We start from the raw sequence: 21,072 nt of genomic DNA, 5'->3' as shown, positions 1-21,072 counted from the left end.
ACGACCAATCTAGTTACTAACATAACCTTATCTATGTAAGGAACGATATAAAACCATGTTACTATCTTATGAAAGTACATAAAAATGTATGTAAACCGTTTTTGGAAAATACTGAACTTTTTAAAACAAGACACATATCCATTTTTAATAAAAAATATCCTATATTGTCTTTTGCAGTTGATTGCTCAAGACAAAGAAGGGACGAAAGAGAAGACGACATTCATGGTTGCATAACCTACGCCAGTGGTTTGAAGTGTCATCTGTTGATCTGTTTAAGAACGCAGTAAACAAGATAAGAAAAGAATTGTTAATAACCGAAGTTCGCTATGGATAAGGCAATGAAAGAAGAAATATAAATTTATTGATTCCATTATACCAAAAATTACCTTCTGAAAATACCTTCTACTCCTGATGCACCCATTGCGTCTACCATGTCTCTTGTCAGTCTAAACGGGACGGTTTCGGGCGTAGGTAGGACCCTTCCTTGTTCGAAAGCGATTCCTGTTGAACGTATATTTGTAAACTCGATATTCAACGATTTTATATTTCACCTTAAGCTATTTAATCAATTTATTGAGAGCTAGGGATACGATTTTTACATAGGTGATAAATTTATTATGCCATGCCTTGTTTTGTTTGTCGTAGGGTCGTATCAGTTTGATGTACTGATGTGAATATTATATTTAATAATAAATTAATATCTACACTATTTGAAATGTTATTTCATCATTATATTGTTATCATAAACATAAAAACAAACTTTCGAAATTTTTCTTCACTCACAAAAAAATCTGGTTGATTATGTTTAAAATTGAATTAAGTATAGGTGTGAAAAATTTATTTTCCGCTTGTTACGTTTTTGCTTTAACAGTTAATACGTCTGGTCTACTAGGAAAGGAAAGCTACGAAAAGTTGCAAACAGGTGCGCAGCCAGAAAAAATTTCCTTCTGTTGGTGGAAGTAAAAAGATGCTTTTTTTAGGAATGTAAATTTTCACCAGAATTCATAAGAGCAATGGTGTTTCCCAGTTTTTAGGTCATTAAGAAATTATTTGATTGATATTCATTTAGGGTTTTTGAGGTCGATGCTCTAATTCAGAACCAGATTTTAGCAACAGTAGGAAACTTGGGGTACAAATTTAATAATTTGAATTCACAAAGAGTAGTTGATGTAACTAGAAAGAAAGTCGCTAACTTAAATGTAAATATATTTCCGGTAAATGGATAAGTTCTTCAACCATTTAACCAAAACGTTAAATTTATACTAGTTTTTGATACCCAACAGAAAGTTTGTCCACTTTTAAAAATCACCTGCTTGCACATCAACCGTTAAAAAGTAAACGGATGTTATCAAAATTGCCAAATTTCAAAATTTTACAAATGATTACCTTTAAGACCAGATTTGTCACTTTTTTGGATTAAAAATTTGTACATAATCGAAAAAAACCAAAAGTTATTTTTTTTATATTAAAGTAGTCTCGTGTGTTATTCCGTTATATCCACATTTAAAGTCTGCCAACATTGTTCAAATTAATTTTTTTTTGTGAACAACACTTACCCTACGAAGTAAACAGAATTTTTGACTTACCGAAATCGATGTGTATAACTTCCGCCGTAGTTTTGTCGATCAGAATATTACTTGTATGTCTGTCACCGATTCCTAAAATATAACCGCACATACTCGTAGTTGCTACGCTATGTATAAAAGCCCTTCTCCTTTCATACCAAACGGCAGGTTGCGGGAAAAAACTTTCGAAAAAGTGATGGAATACAGGTTTGAAATTTTGACAAATGTCTTTATACACTTTCAATTTATATTCTGCTGGTTTTACGGCACATTTCTGAAAAGTTAATTAAACTTTCATCAGCAATACGAGATGTGGCTATTAAATAACGAGACTGGTAATATAAGACTTTTTATTTTGATAATTATATGTATTATCACCTTCAATAACTACCCCTACATCACATCGGAAGTCTTTTTCTTCAACTTCAACAGACTCAAATCTCGTTTCTTTTAATGCAGATTTGATTTTACGAAAGAGGTAGAAGTCACACGGTGCAAAATTGGATCGTATTCAAGGTGTCAACTCAAATATCTTTACGAGCTCTTTGTTAAGATACTTGCCCAATGTTAAAATTTTCATATAAAATTTGTCGCACACATTTTCTGTTTACTCGAATCTTCAACATCTCTGTCATTTTGACAACGCTTAAACCATTCAAAAACACGTGGACGTGACATATATTAATTGCCATATACTTTTATCGATAAATTATAATTTTCAGTTGCGGAAACGGAAACTAAACTGATTTATCTACTGACACGGTAGAGAGGGCTTTCTATAGCAGCGCTAGTCTCTTTACTTAATAACCACACCTCGTATATTTATTAAAGTGCACACTATAAATTTAGTTGTAAGTATAGAAGTCGTGGTCATAGTATAGTAATTAATAATAATAAGATTGTCTTGGTTCAGATCATGAAATAAATTTATACAACATACTGATGAGTCTTGGAAATATCGCAACCGTTCTATAAGCAATTAATTTCTCCTTTTGATTACAAATTAGGAAAATTGAAATAAAAATATTACTAACAGCATCGCAAGTGGTTTTTCCATTTCGAAAACTGTCATAGTTTGAATTGAAGCATATATGAATATTCGTAGGAGTGTAGCTGAATACAAACTAGAAATTGTACTAGGGAATGGTGTGGATTTTTCAATAGTTATAAGTTATGTTGTAATAGAGAATTTAATTTATTTTCTTGTGGTGTAGACATATAGAGACATTGAGGACCGACCATAACATAACTACTCAAAAATCAACGATAAAACAACAGTTGAATATAAAAATTTTGTTAGGTTTGTGCGAAATTAACGACAGAGATATTTAGATGAATCAAAACTAAACTAACCTTAAATATTTCCCTACAAGCGGCAGGGGTTTTATCAGAAGGTCTATACTTTTGATGCGCCCCAACCGAATCTCCTCCTATTAGATACTCTCCAATCGGCATACTATTATCGGCCCATTTTAGTATACCACATCTCATCGATAACGGTACTATTTTATAGGTTCGTATTAAAAGATGTCTTGTCGTTTTTTTGTTCGACAAAAGATTATTCATTATACTGAAAACCTGTTGCATAACAGCATCTTGTCGGAGATCGTCTTGTCCTTTGACTAATTGTGAATAACATATACCGTTAGTTCCTCTGCACAGAATTTTCTTGGGTTTATTAACACCTCCAACTATTTCGTAGGTTGATTTGAACGAGGAGATACCTTTAAAAATTTCGAGGAAATCAGATTTTAGCACATATTAGATGAAATTAAAGTTGCTTGCTTGGAAATTGTGGCGATCTTTTGGTCTACGACCTGATAAAATTTTCTTATGAATATTTGGAATTTAATGAAAAATCAAATCTTTTCAAAATTATATGCTATCAAAATAGAAACTTAATGATAAGGGCTTGAATAAACACATTTATAACAATTAATAGGAAAAAAGATCATTTCTTGAGTACCTATTATTTTTTGTTCTTGTTTATGACTAAAATATTAAGGACTGAAGAAGTTTCATCTCGGTAAATTTGTAAAAATTTTCGTCGACAATTATTGCTTGTAACTTTTTGAATACCCTGTATAAATTTACGATGTTTTAACAAGAATGTAAAACAGTTATTAAAAAAAAAAGACCATTCTATAAATTCTTATTATTTTAGATTCTTTTATATTAAGGTGTTATAAAATACTGAAAAAGTTTTATTTATATTTTGAATCACCCTGTACTAGAATTATCGAATTTTTTTAAAACATCAATCAGTTTTAATAAATTTTCACATCGATTTAAAAACTATGATTACAGCCGATTATTGCTTCAGAAAACATTTTCAAATATACAGGGTAGCAATTCATCAACATTGTTTGTAACTTTATAAACACACCCCATACAACTTTACAACACAGACGTAAACCATTATTAACAGAAAAATATCATTGTTTTAAATCCAAATTATATATAAAAATAATAGAAAAGTTTAATTTGTATTTTGACTTACGTTCACACATTAAATTTAACAAATTATAAACATAATGAAAGTGTTAATAAATAATTGATAAATTTTGACATTTACTACAAAAAATTATAACTACAACCGATTTTTGCTCCTGTTTACATTTTCAATTATACAGAGCAGCAAATTAGTTATGGTTTGTAAGTTTTAGTTATATTTTGAATCACCCTGTATTAGATTAATCGAATGTTTTTTAAAAATCAATTAGTTTTAATAAATTTTCACATTCATTAAAAAAACAACGGCTCCGACCTGCTATTGCTCCTTTATACATTCTCAATTATACAGAGCGAGGAATTTTTCCTTGACAATTATTGTCAAAAAATTATAGATGGTACTAACCGATAATGTTCGAATAGTTCTTTGTATGACTAACCGCTAATTCACAAGTAGGTACCAGAACGTCATTAAAATTTTTTATTCCCATTATTTTCTGATTGGAAGAAATATCGAATTGCTTCTTCCGATGATTCTGATCTTGAGTTTCCATATAAGCTAAACTGATTAAAGCAACACTAACTTTATTCAAATTGGTAATTTGAGCGCATAACCTGCAATAATAGAGAATGTCAGAATGTACAACTCAAATTAAAACTTTCACCAGGTAGTGCTAGTTGAACTACAATTTAGAAGTAAACTAGTCAAAAATTATTGAAACTTGTTGAGTTATAAACAAATACAGGGTTTACCGTAAGTTATATGAGGAAAAAATAACTTTGAAATTATTTTTTCAAACTACTAAAAGTAACTAGTGTAATCATCAGTACAACAACTGTTAAATGTGTCTTTTGAATGTTAGGGCTAACTGAAAAATAGTTACAAACATTATAACAAACCCTTCATAGGACCTGAACGCTTTTCTGGCTTGACCTGGAGAATAATAGAAGAAAAAACCTGGAAAAGAAGGTGGTTGGGGTAACTAATATTGGGACAATCTACAAGAGTTAAGACATTAACTACAATCACGGAAAATCTGCTGAATGTATTAGCCTAAGACTAATACTAAAAGGAGTCTTACCGGGGCACTTTCCCCTCAATGAATACCTGGGAGCTTATGAAATAGAAGACGAAGATCTCTGGTAGCTAACCCACATTCTGAACTTTCTAAAAGGATCTCTAAGTAAGATTAGCTCCTATGAGGAGAGTTAAGTTTCACCTCCATGACTAACCTCCAAATTTCTAGAGATTTAAAAGCATATATGGAAAATCTAAATCTAAACACCTGGTGAAGGCATTGGATACAAGTTCCTTCGGATCAATGTGACATTCAATCAACATAAATCCACAAAGTTTGATTTATCCAGACGAAATATGGCTGATTACGTATTGACCACACTCGCCTCACACATAGTTATCTAATGTCAGGATCTTCTCCGCCAAACGGGCAACATTGCCAAACGAAGCTGACAGTAAAACATTCTGTCCGAGTGTCCAAACTACGCTATGAGACGCCATCGTATAAAATTCAGCACGTGAAGTGAATAAAGTGTTTCAGTTACTAGTAGAAGAACAGATTTGATCTAGACATTGAACTTAAATTAGTTATTGTTACTTTTGGAAAACCCTGTTTAGTAAACTAGTGTTGAAAGTATTAGACTTACCCTTTATTTTTAGTTTGTAGATTTGATAATAATCGTTTCGCTGTAGATATTCTATTATCGTTAGTAGAAGTTTTCGTTGACGATTTATCGTATTCCTTATCTTTGTGAGCGTTAGCCAAAGACAGTAAAATAGGTAAAGTGTGATGGGGGTGTTCTATTGCGCACTTTTCAATTATTTCGTTAACGTTTTTATTGAATATATCGAAATCATCAGACGCTATATGAGGTATTAATTGAGGTAACATTATTATGTATTTATAACTTGGTAATTTCGGTAGATGTTCTTGAATTGTTTCCCATATTTCGTTATTTTTTCTATTTTCTAAAAACAGCGACATTATTCTGAAAATTCTAATATCTTTGTCGTCGCTATATACCAAACACAGAAGATAGTACCTATCAAAATAGAAAAAAAAATTGTAAACTTAAACATAAAAAAAGGAATTGATAAATAATGAAAAAGGGACTTTAGTGACAAATCTTGGAAAAAAGGGACTTTTAGAAACCTATCATTTTACTAATAAATATCGATAATATATAAAATAAATAAATATATAATATATAAAATAAATAAATAAAAAAATATTTAAAATAATCTAGACCTTCTAGATTGTTCTGAAACTTGTTCAAAATTTTTCGATTACATCTCAATGTATAAAACCATTCATATTTGTCTGGAATAATCTAGATTGTTCTAGAATACTTTAGCTTAGACTAGAATTATGTTCAGAAATTTAGAAAATATTCTAGAACTTCTAGACTGTTCTAGATCGTTCTAAAACTTATGAGAAACATCTAGATTGTATTGTAATTGTATAGATTGATGGAGCAATTTAGAAAATATTCTAGAACTTTTAGACTATTCCAGATTGTTGCTAAACTTACGAGAAACATCTAGAGAGCTTTTAATTTAGTTGGCATATGCTTTTAATCAGTTAAAAATGATTCCAAAGATTCTAGAACATTCTGGATTATTCTACAAACGTCTAGTATTGTATAGAAAGTTATCAGATATATTTTAATGTATAAAATTATTCCCGATTAATCTGGAGTATTCCAGATTTTGCTAGAAATTTCGAGAATTATCTAAAACGATCCAAATTAGAGTCAAATTTTTAAAATTGGTTCAATCGATTTAAAATAGTATCAATCTAAAAATCTTGTATACTGATATAACAATTCCAAAAATAGTATAGAAATTCATCTACAGAGTTTAAAAATTTCACATTCTTAAGAAATGATATAGGTCTAAATTGTTAAAATTAATTTGTTAAAAATAGTTCCAGTGATTCTAGAACGTTCTGAATTATTATTAAAAAGTTTCTAATTCTATATAAATATAGTAAATTAATTAAATAGATATAAAAGGTTCTAAATATTTCCAAAAAGATCTATAAAGTTGAAAAGTTCCATATACGTACTTAAGAGCTAATTTCAAAAGTTGATTGCATTCCTCTTTTGTACTGTTTATTTCCTGTTCATCTATATCACTATTTTTGTAGTGTATCGCCGCTGCTTTATTTTCTTCGTAAGTTTTTTTTCTTTGTTTCTGCAAATTTAAAGCGGCCTTTTTCGCTTGTTCCATATTGGCGATTTTCTTTTGAAACAAATCGGATTTCATATAAGATTTTATCTAGAAAATAATAAATAAATCGTATGTATGTATATAAAAAAGAATTTCTACTTGTTTCGGAGGAAAATGAAAAAATAATTACTCTCCAATTACTCTAAGCTTGTTAATCGATTTATTTTGATTTGCAATCGAAAGTACAAGTGTAATTTTGGTGTAGTAGTAACAAAAAACAGTGTGTACAAACCTGGAGATATTCTTTATCGGCAAAAAGTGCAAGTTTATCGTATGTATCCATCACATTTTTAATATCCTCTTCGTCTCTTTTAACGGAACCCATTAATTTTACGGAAGCCAGAAAATAATTAGTTATTATTTTCGTTCGATTTTCCGAATTGCTTTCACTCATGTATTGTCCCGTCAATTTAAGCGCGGCCGATTTCAACCTAAGGTGAAAAATTTAATAATTTTAAAATAATTATCTTTTGCTTCATTTCACAAAATATAGATATTTACAAAGCCGTGAATAAGTTTGATGTCATAGTAAATACATTGGGGTAGTACAAAAAGTAAATCAAACGATATATTGAAATAAATAAGATAAGTGTGTAGCGTATTAGTAATTAATTTAGTGTACAAATTCATCCGACCGTTAAAAAACTGTTTAAATAAATAAGAAGAACATTACAAAACTTACTTAGTTATATCTGTACTTTTGCATAATCTGTTTAATATCTGCCTTGCTACAAGCGTATTATTAAGTGACCACGATAATTGGGCATCTATCAAATCGATTTTTGTCATAATTTCGTTATCAAGCGACCGAATTTTTTTTAAATTCTCCAAAATTATCGAACTTTCTTTGAAACGTTTCTCTCCCTTGGCCCAATCTGGAAACGATGATAATATTTTATCTGAATTTTTATAAATCATATTTAATTTATATTTCAAGATCAGGAAATTATGAAACGGTGGAAACGAGAGACAAGAACAATATCAACAATATCTTTGACTATCTTTAGCTAATGTCCTATATAGTGTTCACTGAAGGGTAGGAGCCACAACCAATTAAAGCAGCGCTTTCAACCCCAAAATATTTGTAAATATAAAAATAATTCTATAGATATGTAAGAAAAATTGTAACTTGAATATAAGCTCGATTCCCCAATTCAAATTTTTTAGGGGGATCTAACAGTTTGAGAGAAATCTGAGTTAGAAGAAAAAAGTTGGAGCTATCTGAACATTACGGTTGGTTGTAGATGGTTGAAGCTTTACTTCACCAAATAAAAATTGGGTGGAAGTACACTTCAATAAAAAACATTAGCTACTGGTCGTGCCTCAACTTCGAAAACGGTACATAAAACAGTTGGATGGCCAATATGACTTTACATCAAAATCAATTTTTTTGCTTCAAAATAGGAAGTCTACTGAAACGAATACCGTTGGGAAGGGGTCTCTAAGGTATAAATTATTGAAAATAAGTGAAAAATCTACTTTTTAATGATTAGTGGTTGAATAGATAGTTTTTAGTTATTTTTGATGTACTAATTTCACTGAGAGAAGAGGAAATCCTGTAATGGATAGTTTCATGTTTCAAGGGACAGAGACGCATTTAAAAACGTAGTCGCCAACCTTCAATGAGAAGACGGCACGAGAAGAAGAATTTTACTCACTTGCAAAGTCCAAACTCAAATCAATAACATAATTTTTAACGTCATCATCATCTACATTCTTAAACAGATAATCGTTTAGCATGACTAATCTCTGAGTAATAATCGGTTCAACGTATTGAAAATCATTCGATTTAATAAGTTTGTCTTGCGATTTCCATTTATCAAGAATCGTAATTAGATTTTTACTTTTCGAGCTTTCGTAGAAATCTTCTATTTCCTTAAGCGATTGCAGGTTTGTCAATATCGGGTATAAGTTGTGGCTGCTTTCCAAACTAACGTTCCTCACGTGGTTTTGTATAGACAGGAATTGTGATTTCGAAGCGTCCTCAAACGCGCATTGATTGTTGTCATGTAGAGCTTTCAAAGCGTAAAACCTATAATCAAGATACAAGAGATGGAAATATTCTCGATTCCAGTTCTAACAGAGCTTATTTTTCAAATCTGAAATTATGCTAGACTCTAACAAATGAAAATTTGTTCAATTTTCCACTTCTTAAACCTTTTTAAATGTTTTTCTAAATAAATTTTGTGTTTGCAAAAGTCGTTTTACCTATCAGGTGATATAGAATACAGGAAGTGGGGCGAAAAAATATTTATTAAAAGTAATGGAATATATGGAAATAGAATCAAATATTTTTTACTTTATTTTCGAAATTTAAATGAAATTTTCGGTGAAATTTGTGTACAAAAAACTTTTCGAGTTACAAAATTATAGAAAATTATTGTTTACAGAGAAAATACAAGTTTTGAAATTGAAATCAAGAAAAACTTAACGCTTCAACCCTTCTATATATAGAGTCAAATCTAAAGAACAACAAACAAAAAATAAAATAATACAGCTCCATTATTTCAGATTTGTTATATCACTGTATCCGGATATCATTTTTAATCAAAACTTTTCGCGCCACAGCCTGTATAAATAAAATAAAAACACGGAAAATAGAAGAATGATATAACTATATCACTTTTGTTAGTTACAAAACTGAAATGAAACTATTAAAAAATATATAAATAAAATTATAAATGTCAAATTAAAAAAAAAACCTAACCTGTACTTTTCGAAATCGAAATTGACTACTGTATTGTCAAAAGGCAGTCTCTTGTCCTCGAAATCCCATTGAGATAACCTCCAAAAACATTCGTATTCAGCTTCTTCTAGTTTAGAACAATAAATTGGAATTTGATACAAGCCACAACTTTTGAAGCTGTTGACTAAGTCCTTCGAAGAAGATGTTTGATTTGCGTAAAAATGTATGACTTGATCAAATTTTCCTTGTTCTTTATAATATTCTACTCGATATTTTGGTTGGAGTAGAAAGGATATGCCACAACCAGGTAGAGCATCGAAATCCCCGATTGCTTTGTACGCCTAGGCAATTTATGGTCAATGTTAGAAAAAGTTTAATTACAGAATAAGCAATAATAAATTCATACTAAACATCATAGACTTTTTCAAACTTAATGAATAGAACATTTAAATTGATATTTTCAATAGACATTTGACATTTCGTTCTTATCATCAAAAAGAATTTCTATTCTTCACCTTTGAAACTATTTCGACTTTTGATATTCCGATGTAGGATCAGTCGTTCCTCAAAAAAGAAAATCTTTTCTCGATAAAACGAACACTGAATTGCATCTCCTCCGAAGACTTTTTGATTTCGACTAGCAATTGCAAGAGGGGCGTAACGGCTGACCAGTTTCGATGTTACTGCATCTCATCAGAACTGTGCAACAAAACAGTCTTCAACTAAATGAACCAAATAGCAACAAGGAGCGATAGTAAACCAAAATCATGTATCATGATAAGAAACGACGTAAATCTTTTTTGTCTCTTCGAATTCCTGATAAGAGACCTCGTACCATTTCGAGCGTATGTCGAATTCGAGAATAGACATCAATAAATCGTCGTAGTCTCCTGTTATATACTATGTATCGCTACCGGATCTGCAAAGGCTAAAGGAACTGCCAATACAATAGGATGCGATCCAAATGTCCAACAACACTGTTTATGTAAGCAAGGATATCAACAGTAGAGTTGAAAAGTATTAGAATATATATAGGGAAGGCATTAACATTTGTAACGAAGGTAAGAGGAGTTGTAGATATAACATTAAGAGCCACGATGCTAAAAGAACGGACGAAAGACTGGAAGGTATCGAATGAGCCGTCCCTCTGATAACAGAGTGATCATGTTTAGACTGGAGATCGATTCCAATAAGTCAGAACCCAGTAGTTATTCAAGGAAAATATTTGGGAAACAAATAATATCAATTACCAGAACCAGACCAGAACGCCTAAGCAACAAATGGATCTGGAGTAAGATCTTCAATAAGTAAATGAGTGAACATTTGTCCAAGTTAAGATCTAACAAAACATCCAACCATCTTCCTATGTATATCAACGTAAATGGTGCCATCATCGAAAATGTCAAGAAATTTAAATATCTGGATTGGTTAGATAACAAAATATGTAGACCCAGATATAGAAATAAGATCACGTATCGAGCAAGCAAAAAATATCTTTCAAAAAATGAGACAATTTTTTACATACCGATCTTATAATCCGGTACCGGATGGTGTATATAGCAACTTATTATACGGAACGGAGGCTTGGACCTTTGAGGTGAACTCACTAAGGGATTTGGAAAGTTTCGAAATGTGGATCACACACACGGAAGAACGTGGTCCTGGCAGACGACAGGCTTCATGGCTGAAGATTATTCGCGAGTGGATCAGTTTATTTAGACCCTCAGACGCTGATATGAAGAATCAGAGACAGACTTTGCTGGGGTTAGAAGAAGAGGGCACCCGAAGAAGATTTTTTAGTAGTTTGATATATATTTATCTACTAATCAGGTAATTCGTTATCAAAATTTAAAATCTTTCGAATATATGGAGATTTAAAACAATATAAAAAATTCGAAAGTCATTTTACTGATGCAAAAATTATCGTTCATGTATGGAAATTAATTGATATTGATAATATTTAATTCACATTCATAAAATCCCATATTGACCTCTAATTGATAAAAATTTTTGATATAAAATCCAAGTAATCATTTAATATGCCTCATCTGGGATTCCCTGAATTAAAAATGAGCTGAAGTATATATAAACGATTTTACACGGTTCCATTTTATAAACGTATTGTTCAATAAGCGTTTTCTTGTTCAGAAATGGCTTCTTCAAGTATCCTAGTGCCGAACAAAAATATTGGTGATACATTCATAAGAAAATCATTGGAAATTCAATTGGAATTAGCAATGCGCGTGGGAGCTGCGATAAAAGAACGAGTCTACGTGTTCGATATTTCTGGAATTTTTTCAGATGCAGATATCATCGTTATTGAAAATATCAGAGTTTTGTTATCGAAAAATAAGAAGTACGGTGTTTTATCTCGAACAGCGCAATTTTCGTTCGAAACCATCGATGAGTATAAACATTATACAGATGTTCCCCTAAATTGCGACGAATTTGGTTTGTACATTTAATCTAATGTAATTAAATCGACATTTTGTTAATTCAATGTTGAAATATATTCTCTATAAATACTGTTTTCTTCATTTATAGCTTTGTGATAGATCCAAAATATTTTAAGTTTTTTTTTCTTGATTATATTCTATTTTCACTGCCAAAAAAAAGATTCGAGGTACAACTACTGGGTGGCGCGATAAAAAGTGCTTATTGCATCATATGTTTTTTGTGTTAAAAAAGCGCGTGCGGAGGGAGTTTATTACCGATTACAGTTATTTCGACGTTATCCCGAGCGCGTGGTTTTGAGTGGTGTAAGCGGTTTAGTGAGGGCCGAGAGAGCATTGAAAATGACCAGCTCCCAGGTCGCCTTGCAACTGTTGCAACTTCGGAAACAGTGACCAAAATTAACCAAATTGAGCGTGCAGATAATCGAATTAGCATCCGGATGATTGCCGAAGCAGTAAACGCTGATAAAGAAACGGTTCGAAAAATTTTACAAAGTCTGTGCAAAGTTGGTGCCAAAAAATCTGACTCCTGACCAAAAGCTCTTGCGTCAACTGGTCTGCTCAGATTTCCTTGAAAGCTTTGAAAAGGACTCGATTTGAATCAAAATAAGGACAGGTAGTACAATTTACAGTGGATAAAAAGTGTGGAAGTACCGGTTATAATGTTTAAAAAATGATTTTTTTACATTTTACGAATCTTTTTGCTTCCAAAAAACATCTCCTAAAATAAAGTTATAGAAGTTTTCGGTGCTCTATAAGTTTGGAGCTACCTTTTTTTTAAATACTATTGTTTAATCTGCGCCGAGTTATGCTTTGTAACCAATCTCCCAAACTTTTTAAATTCTATGTGAGTTTTATTTGATTTGTTGTATTTTACCGTAATTTACCAGAAAATTCTAAAAAAATTTCCATGAGCAAAATGTGAAAAAAAAATGTTAATTTTACAAATTTTTTAACTGTTTTGTTTTTTTTTCAATTTTTTATTCAAAAGTGGTAAATTACGATATAAGCTGCCTTCCTCTTTAAAAAGCTTTTTGAATTTTTTGTTTCATATTTACCAAATCCGAGATTATCTGAGCGCAATGGGAGGCTATCATTTTTCGCAGTCTCAAAATTTTTTTTTTAAATCTATTAAAAAAAAATAATAAACAAAAAGTTTTACATGGAATTATAATAATACTATCGGGTGCTCGACCAATGAAAAAGAAGACAACACGTGGCAACACTGTTTCTATCAAGTCACTGTGGTACAAGCACCATCTCAAATTATTGATTATAGATTGTTAACATTTTTAAATTGGGTGCGGAGTGCGGAGTTTCGGGTGCGTTAACTCACCTCCACCAGCCTGATTATAAGCACACAGATGTCTTTATCGATTTTTGTATTGGACTCATTTTTTATGGTTTTTACGAAAATATATTGGTCAGAAAACTCTCAAAATCAGTTTAATTTGACAGGAAAAGAAATTTGTGACGAACATCGTAACCACGTGATAGTTTTGAGAATATTTTTACTTAAATATATTTTTTGATAAAATTATTTTTCCGTTTATATAAGATCAAAAATAGTTGACGTTCCTATTTATTACTGTACACTTTTCGGATATTAATTTCAAATATAAAACAAAACATTTAGTTTTTTTAATTCACTTAACTTTTTATATATTTATGGTTAAATTATTTCCCAGTATACCCTGTATATTCTTGCACTTTAAAAATTGAAATATCTCGATAAATAAACACATGCTAGATGACCTAAAAATTCCTACGACGCAACGAGTTTAGGGGAAGTACCCGTTTAACGAGTATTTATATAATCTGATGACAACATTTCAATTATTAGTAAATTAGACCGATCAGTGAAGTGAAGTTCTAAAATTATCGATACATCATCGAAAATGAAAATTTTTTTGTTGATATTTTGTTCTATCATTGTGAGTGGTAACTCCAAAGTACTTATGGAAGAGGACGATTTAGCAGACGCCTTCGTCAGGAATTCGTTACAAATTCAATTGAATTTGGCAAAACAAGTCGAAAATATTATCAAACAACGAATCTACGTTTTCGATATTTCGGATACGTTTAAAGAAGCCGATGATGTTGTTATTGGAAATATCAGAGTTTTAGTAACGGAAGATAAAAAATATGGAGTATTATCGCAATCGGCCCAAACTGTTTTCGAAACACCTGAAGAATATAAACAATACACAACGGTAGATTTGAAAAGTGATCAAATAGGCTTGTATATATAAATAACTCCGTTTGTAGTAATATTTTTAATCTTTTCACTATCTATGTTAATATAATTTCAAGTACTTTTAGTCGGCGTTAAAAATTATTCAGTTATTCTATTCTAATTGATAAAATATATTGTATAATTAAATATTGAATCGTCAAGTCTCTAGTCCAGAAATGTTGGACTTGGTAATGAAATGTGATGGAAAATTACTTGTGAAGAATTTGTTGTGGTCTAACATAGTTTTTGAAATCACTATGATATGCGAATTTTGGAGAATTCTACTAGAAGCGTTTTGATTTATTACCCACATATTCCGATCAAAAACTAACGAATAGGAAGAAAGAAAATGAAGGAAGCAAGAAAAACAAAGGGACAAACTTAATGAGGTAGAATAACGAAAGTAAACGGTGGAAAACAAACCGATGATAAAAGAAATAACCAAGAAACAGCTGAATTAGTGTGGGCAGATTAACAAGACAAATGGAAGCAGTAAGTACCGTTAAAAGTGAAATTCATGGATCAAAGAAATGAAATAATGGTAAAAAAAGGATGAGTTCGAAGGAATTTAGCACAAAAGCAAAAGACAGAAGAAAATGGAAGGAATGAAATAACGAAACCCTCAACTAACAACTGTAGAGGTGTAAGAAAAATGAGTTTCGTGAAGAGAATTATTCGAAATGAAATCCAAACCAGCATATCTTATTTTGAGTTGATCAAAATATCGATATGGTCAGAAAAGACATTTCCGAGTCCAATTTTGCAAGAATGATTTTCGTAGTGTAATTAAAAATAACTTTCTTAATGTAATTTATTGGTAAAATGGCTTTTCCAATTCTAATTTGATAAAAAATTAATTCTTAATTCGATTTCGTGAAAAATAACGGATTTTTTAGTTTAATTTGACAAACAAGGCTTGTGTTAGTTTGATTTGGTCTTTTTAAGAATGATCTATGGCTTTTCATTATTTCATTTCGTAAAAAACGGCTTATCTGATTTAAATTTTATAAAAATGGCCCCTCATTTCATTAAAAAAAGCTTTTGCAAATATATTTTTGTACAAAATTTAGTGTAATTTTATTTCTAATTTGCTCAAGAAACGCCTTTTCCAAGTGTATTTTTGTCACAAATTAGTTTTTCTAAGGCTCATTTGGTTAAAAAACGGCTTTTCCAGGTGTATTTTCGTATAAATGAGTTTTTCTAAGGCTAATTGGGTTGAAAATACTTTTCCAAGTGCATTTTTGTCTCAATCTAGCTTTTTTTAGACTTATAGGGTTAAGAAATTCCTTTTCCAAGTGTATTTCTGTCACAATTTAGTTTTTCCAAGGCTACATTGGTCAAAAAACAGCTTTTCCGAGAGTATGTGTTAATTTAGTTTGTGTAAGGCTAATTTTGTTGAAAAAACAGCCTTTCCTAGTAGGATTTGTGATAAATTAGTTTTCCTAAGGCTAAATTGCTTAAAAACTGTTTTTCCAAGTGAATTTTGTCATAATTTAGTTTCTCTAATGTAGTTTGACCAAAAAATGTTTGTCCCGAGTGTATTTGTATCTTAATTTAGATTTTTAACGCTAATTTGATCAAAAACGGCTTTTCTCAATACATTTTTGGTAGAAACTGGTGTTTCTAAGTTTAATTTAATAAAATAGTCTCTTAGATTCTGGTCTGATCAAAAATCTGTTTTTCCAAGCCAAATCTAGTAAAATTTGCTTTTTTATGTCTAATTTGGCCAAACAATATGTTTTTTTCTATCGTAAATTCATTTTTCTAAGGTTCATTCGATAAAAAAATAGTTTTTTTATTCAATCCGAAAAAAACGGATCCTCTGAGCTTATTTGTGAAAATAGAGTCCAAATTTGTTGGAAAAATTGCTTTTTCGAAGAAACTGGTCAAAAAATAGTAGTGATATCTAATTAGGTGGAAAATTAATTTTTTCAAAAATGTAATGGTTTATACTTGTGGGTGTCTCTCTAGATAACAATAACAATATAAAAACGAAATAAAATCGATTTATTTGGTCCCTAGTTCACTCTATTATTAAATTTCAAGAAATAAATTTTTTTCGTATATCTTTGTTTACTTACGTTCCTCAAGATGTTGTGTAAAGTTTCGGAATATTCAGGATGTTCGTGTTCATATATAAAATCGATCATAGTGGAGCGTTGTTCGAGGTAAGTTGGATTTTCGTTTTGTATTTCATCTATTTTATTCTGACACCAAATTTCCGAATAATACAACGCAGAAAAATGATTGGCACAAAATTCGGCAGCTTTAGATATTTTCAAATAATCAAATTTCCATTCCACACAAGCTCTGTCATAAATAAAAAATAATAAATTCCTTCAATTTCTTATTCCTTAGACCTTTTAATATATCTATGGTTCTAAACGTTCTTGATTTTAGATCTTCCCTGTATGAAATTTGATGTTTTCTTTATCAAAATATTTTTATAAAAACTTAAAGAAAAGTCGAAACGTCAATTTTTACCTTTCTTTCAAAAGTTATTAAAAAAAATAATAATTTTAAAACAGAATAGACCTAAAATCAAGAACATTTAGATGCATTAGAAAATAATATCAACTAAAACGCCTGTAACATAGAAAAAAATTCACCTGCTTGTTTGAGAGCTGCCATGGTTCATTAATCTTAGATAATTAATAATGTTCAACATACATTTGACGGATTTTTTATTTACGGCTATAGATTCTTCATTGGTGGTTTTGTTAACGGTAATTTTCCAATGTTCAGAGAAAAAATAATCGATTTTTTCACATATCAAATAAGTAATTGTTGAATTATCGAGATAAATCAGTAGATCGATCACGAGAGGTAAAAGAGATTCACAAAAATCAACCTAAAAATTAAAAAAAAAATTCTTTACCCCCAATCAGTTTCGGGTGAAGAAATGAGTACATAAAAGCAAAAAGATTATCATATAAACATATAAAAAAAATTCATTCACCATATAGAAAAAAAAATGGACTGGAAAATAAGTAGGAAGATATCATGTAAACAAAGACATGAATAGATACGGGGTGAGTACAATAGTTTGTGAAGAAGCTAAATAGGTTAGGTTCAATTGGTTAATTGTTTATTTTTCTTTCTCGTCGGTAATTTGGAATTTCTTTATAAGATTATCGAATATTCTTGAGCTTTGCAGGAACTATCAATAATATTCGAGGTGGAATCGTATTGGCGTACGATAGGAAGGAGAAAAGTTAAAAAGGCTTCTCTTAGTTGGATTAAGTTAAAAACGACTTTTTTTAAAATGAATTTAAGGCCTTCCCAAGGGTAGTTTGGCCAAAAATTTGTGTAAATTCACAAAAAATTGTTTTTCTTATAATCGAATGTGGACAAAAAACGGATTTTCTATGCCGAATTTGGAGAAAATTGCTTTGTATGTTTAATTTGGTCGTAAAATGAATTTTCCTAGAGAATAATTTTATGAAAAAGAATTTTCTTAGTTCGAGAAAACCGGTTTTTCTAAGGTCAATTAGAAAAAAAGCTTTTATTAGTGCAATTTGGTAAAAGAACATGGCCTTGCCAAGGATAGTTTTTCCAAAAATTTGTGTAAATTCACAAAAAATGGTTTTTCTTGGAATCGAATCTGAGCAAAAACGGCTTTTCTAAGCCGAATTTGGTGAAAATTGCTTTGTATGTTTAATTTGCTCGAAAAATAACTTTTCTTATATTCAATTTGTAGAAAACTGCTTCTAATTTGGCCAAAAAATTACTTTTCATTAAGACTAATTCACTAAGACTAATTTTCTTAGTTGGATTTGGAGCAAACCGGTTTTTCTCAGGTCAATTAGACGAAAAGCTTTTATTAGTGCAATTTGGTAAAAGAACGGCCTTCCCAAGGGTAGTTTACCCAAAAATTTGTGTAAATTCACAAAAAATGATTTTTCTTAGAAGCGAATCTGAGCAAAAAACGGATGTTCTGAGCCGAATTTAATGAAAATTGCTTTTTTTATGTCTAATTTATTCAATAAATGGATTTCCAAATGGCTTTTCATCGTAAACTAGTTTTTCTAAGGTTAGTTTGGTCAAAAATGGCTTTTCTCCGTACATATTGGTGAAAACTAGATTTTCTAAGTACAATTTAATAAGAAATTGGATTGTAATATCATCAAAAATCTGTTTTTTACACTATGCTTTTTTATGTTTAATTCTGTTAAAAAATGGATGGAGAAAGACTCGATTGAAAACGAACCCTGTCCTGACGAGATCAAAATACATCGAAACCAAAATGTTTTTCTCCATCCATATCAAGATGGCCGCGTCAGGGAAAAAGCCTCCCGATCGCCCAGGGATAAAATTATATAAATGCCGTGAAGACACTAAGTTTGAATCAGTAGTTTGTGTTATTTGTGAATCAGTATATCATTATAATGATTTTGTGAGAAGAAAATATGGAACTCAAATAAGTGATTGTTTAGTAGTTTGCAAAGAACATAAAGAGGTAAACCTAACTTCAATTGGTGACCACGTGTTAACACAAGAAGCGAGAATTCTAATAGCTGGAATAAAATGTAATGCACAAGCCGAAACATTGAAAAGAGAACAACTATATACAAAAAAGGTAAAAAGTCTAGAAAAGAAAATAAATGAACAAGAAGATATAATTAAAGAAAGTGAGAGAGAAATTAATGAACAGCAACAGCAGTTAACACAGCTGGGACAAAAACTAACTTTAAATAGTAAATTAGGACAAGACAATTATGAAGATATGGATCTAGACGGCATAGTTCACGATAAATCAGTTTTTGAAAAGGCAGAAATAGAAACTTTGAAAATGGAAGTAGATCTACTAAAAAAATTGAACCAAGAATTAGAAAACAGGAATAATCTATTAAAGGAATTACTTAATAAAGAGAAAAAAAGTGAAAATAGAAATCTCAATGCTAATACTTTTGCGGAAGTTACTGCAGGAAACATATTAAAACCAAAAATAGCACACAAAATAACGATAAAGAAAACAAATGAGGAAGGAACATTAAAAGAATTAAAACAAAAAGTAGCAAGATGCCTAATAAGTCAAAAAATGATACAAACAAATAAAGTCTATGAAAAGACAGAAAAAAAAAATGAAATAATAGTAAGTGTACGAGATAATCATAGTGTGGAAAAAGCTGTGGAAATTGTAACCTCTAAACTAGCTGATATATGTGATATCAAAATTGAAGAGGTCAACAAACCGAAGTTAAAAATAGTGGGAATTCAAGATTTTGATAAAATGAAATCAAAGAAATTATTTCAATGTAAAGAATGGATGTACAGTATTACATATGTATACTAATGACAAAAAAGGAACACAAACAGTTTTAATAGAGGCACCTGCCGAAGTATATAAGAGCATTAGAGACAACGGAAACAAATTATACATTGGAAATCAAAAGTGCAGAGCATATGATTATATAGACGTAAAACCATGCTATAACTGTGATATACTAACTCATAAAGGACAAAAGTGCAAAAACAAAGCCACGTGTCTGAGATGTGCTGAAAACCATATAACCAAAGAGTGCAGAAGTGAAGAGGTTAAGTGCATGAACTGTGAGTATAGCAACAACAGATATAATATAAACTATCAAACAGACCATGAAGCAACGGATCACGAGAAATGTAAAATATTCAAAAGAAGAATAGAAAAGTATATTGACAATACCGACTACAGAGTGAGACCTGATGTGATGACTGCCGTAGGTAAAGTAGGAAACTACTACAACAAGATGATGTATGTAAACAAAGCCAATCTGTCTCCACGTGCACTGAATAACTTAAATAATAGACCAGCAATTCATAACCGACATGATTAATGATATTGTAGATGAAATACAAAATGAAATTGTACAGCAGGCTGTAGCATGCGATGACTTAGAGGCTCTTAACAATAATTTAGATACCAAAGACAACATTTGTATGTATGTTAATATTAGAAGTTTAAATGCAAATTTTGAAAAATTACAAATTCTAATTGAGAGCCTCAGAACCAAACCGTATATTATAGTGTGTGCCGAATCATGGAAATTAGAACATTGTCAATATTATAAACTAAATGGTTATAACTTATATTATAATAACAGTGCTATAAACAGGTCGGATGGTGTTGTTATTTACGTTAAAAAGAATATAAGTCAAACGACTGAAATTATAGAAGTAGGAAGATTAAAAATTCTGAACACAATAATTAACCTAAGTAGCAACAGCATATTAGAAATATCATCTTTGTACAGATCTCACGATCTTAGCTGTACAGAATTTATATTAAATCTGAAAAATTATTTAAGAATTAAAAAGAATATTAAAAATCATTTTATAATTGGTGATTTTAACATTAATATATTGAAATGTGATAATATAAGCGAAGAATTTTTAAATAATTTTGTAGATCATGGTTTCCTCCCGGGCTTCACAAGCGTAACGAGACCTTT

The 21,072-nt window shown here is 30.5% G+C and overlaps 1 protein-coding gene across 1 annotated transcript in view; it reads right to left on the bottom strand.

Annotated features, from left to right (window-relative positions):
- Nucleotides 1-21,072, bottom strand: part of LOC130896038 (serine-protein kinase ATM) — a 45,696-nt gene that overhangs the window by 1,051 nt on the left and 23,573 nt on the right. The window contains exons 20-31 of the mRNA XM_057803793.1: nucleotides 17,251-17,492; nucleotides 16,723-16,951; nucleotides 9,974-10,293; nucleotides 8,925-9,298; nucleotides 7,949-8,141; nucleotides 7,499-7,697; nucleotides 7,103-7,314; nucleotides 5,682-6,077; nucleotides 4,423-4,631; nucleotides 2,919-3,289; nucleotides 1,587-1,839; nucleotides 387-501 (exon numbers count right to left, since the gene is read on the bottom strand). Of these exons, the coding sequence (XP_057659776.1) occupies nucleotides 387-501; nucleotides 1,587-1,839; nucleotides 2,919-3,289; nucleotides 4,423-4,631; nucleotides 5,682-6,077; nucleotides 7,103-7,314; nucleotides 7,499-7,697; nucleotides 7,949-8,141; nucleotides 8,925-9,298; nucleotides 9,974-10,293; nucleotides 16,723-16,951; nucleotides 17,251-17,492 (3,113 nt within the window). The remainder of the gene's footprint in view (nucleotides 1-386; nucleotides 502-1,586; nucleotides 1,840-2,918; nucleotides 3,290-4,422; nucleotides 4,632-5,681; nucleotides 6,078-7,102; nucleotides 7,315-7,498; nucleotides 7,698-7,948; nucleotides 8,142-8,924; nucleotides 9,299-9,973; nucleotides 10,294-16,722; nucleotides 16,952-17,250; nucleotides 17,493-21,072) is intronic.

The sequence above is a fragment of the Diorhabda carinulata genome, chromosome 6 (assembly GCF_026250575.1).
Source record: "Diorhabda carinulata isolate Delta chromosome 6, icDioCari1.1, whole genome shotgun sequence".
In the NCBI taxonomy this organism is placed as follows: Eukaryota; Metazoa; Arthropoda; class Insecta; order Coleoptera; family Chrysomelidae; genus Diorhabda; species Diorhabda carinulata.
Note: the sequence above shows the minus strand (reverse complement) of the source record. Positions and strands in the feature narration are given on the sequence as shown.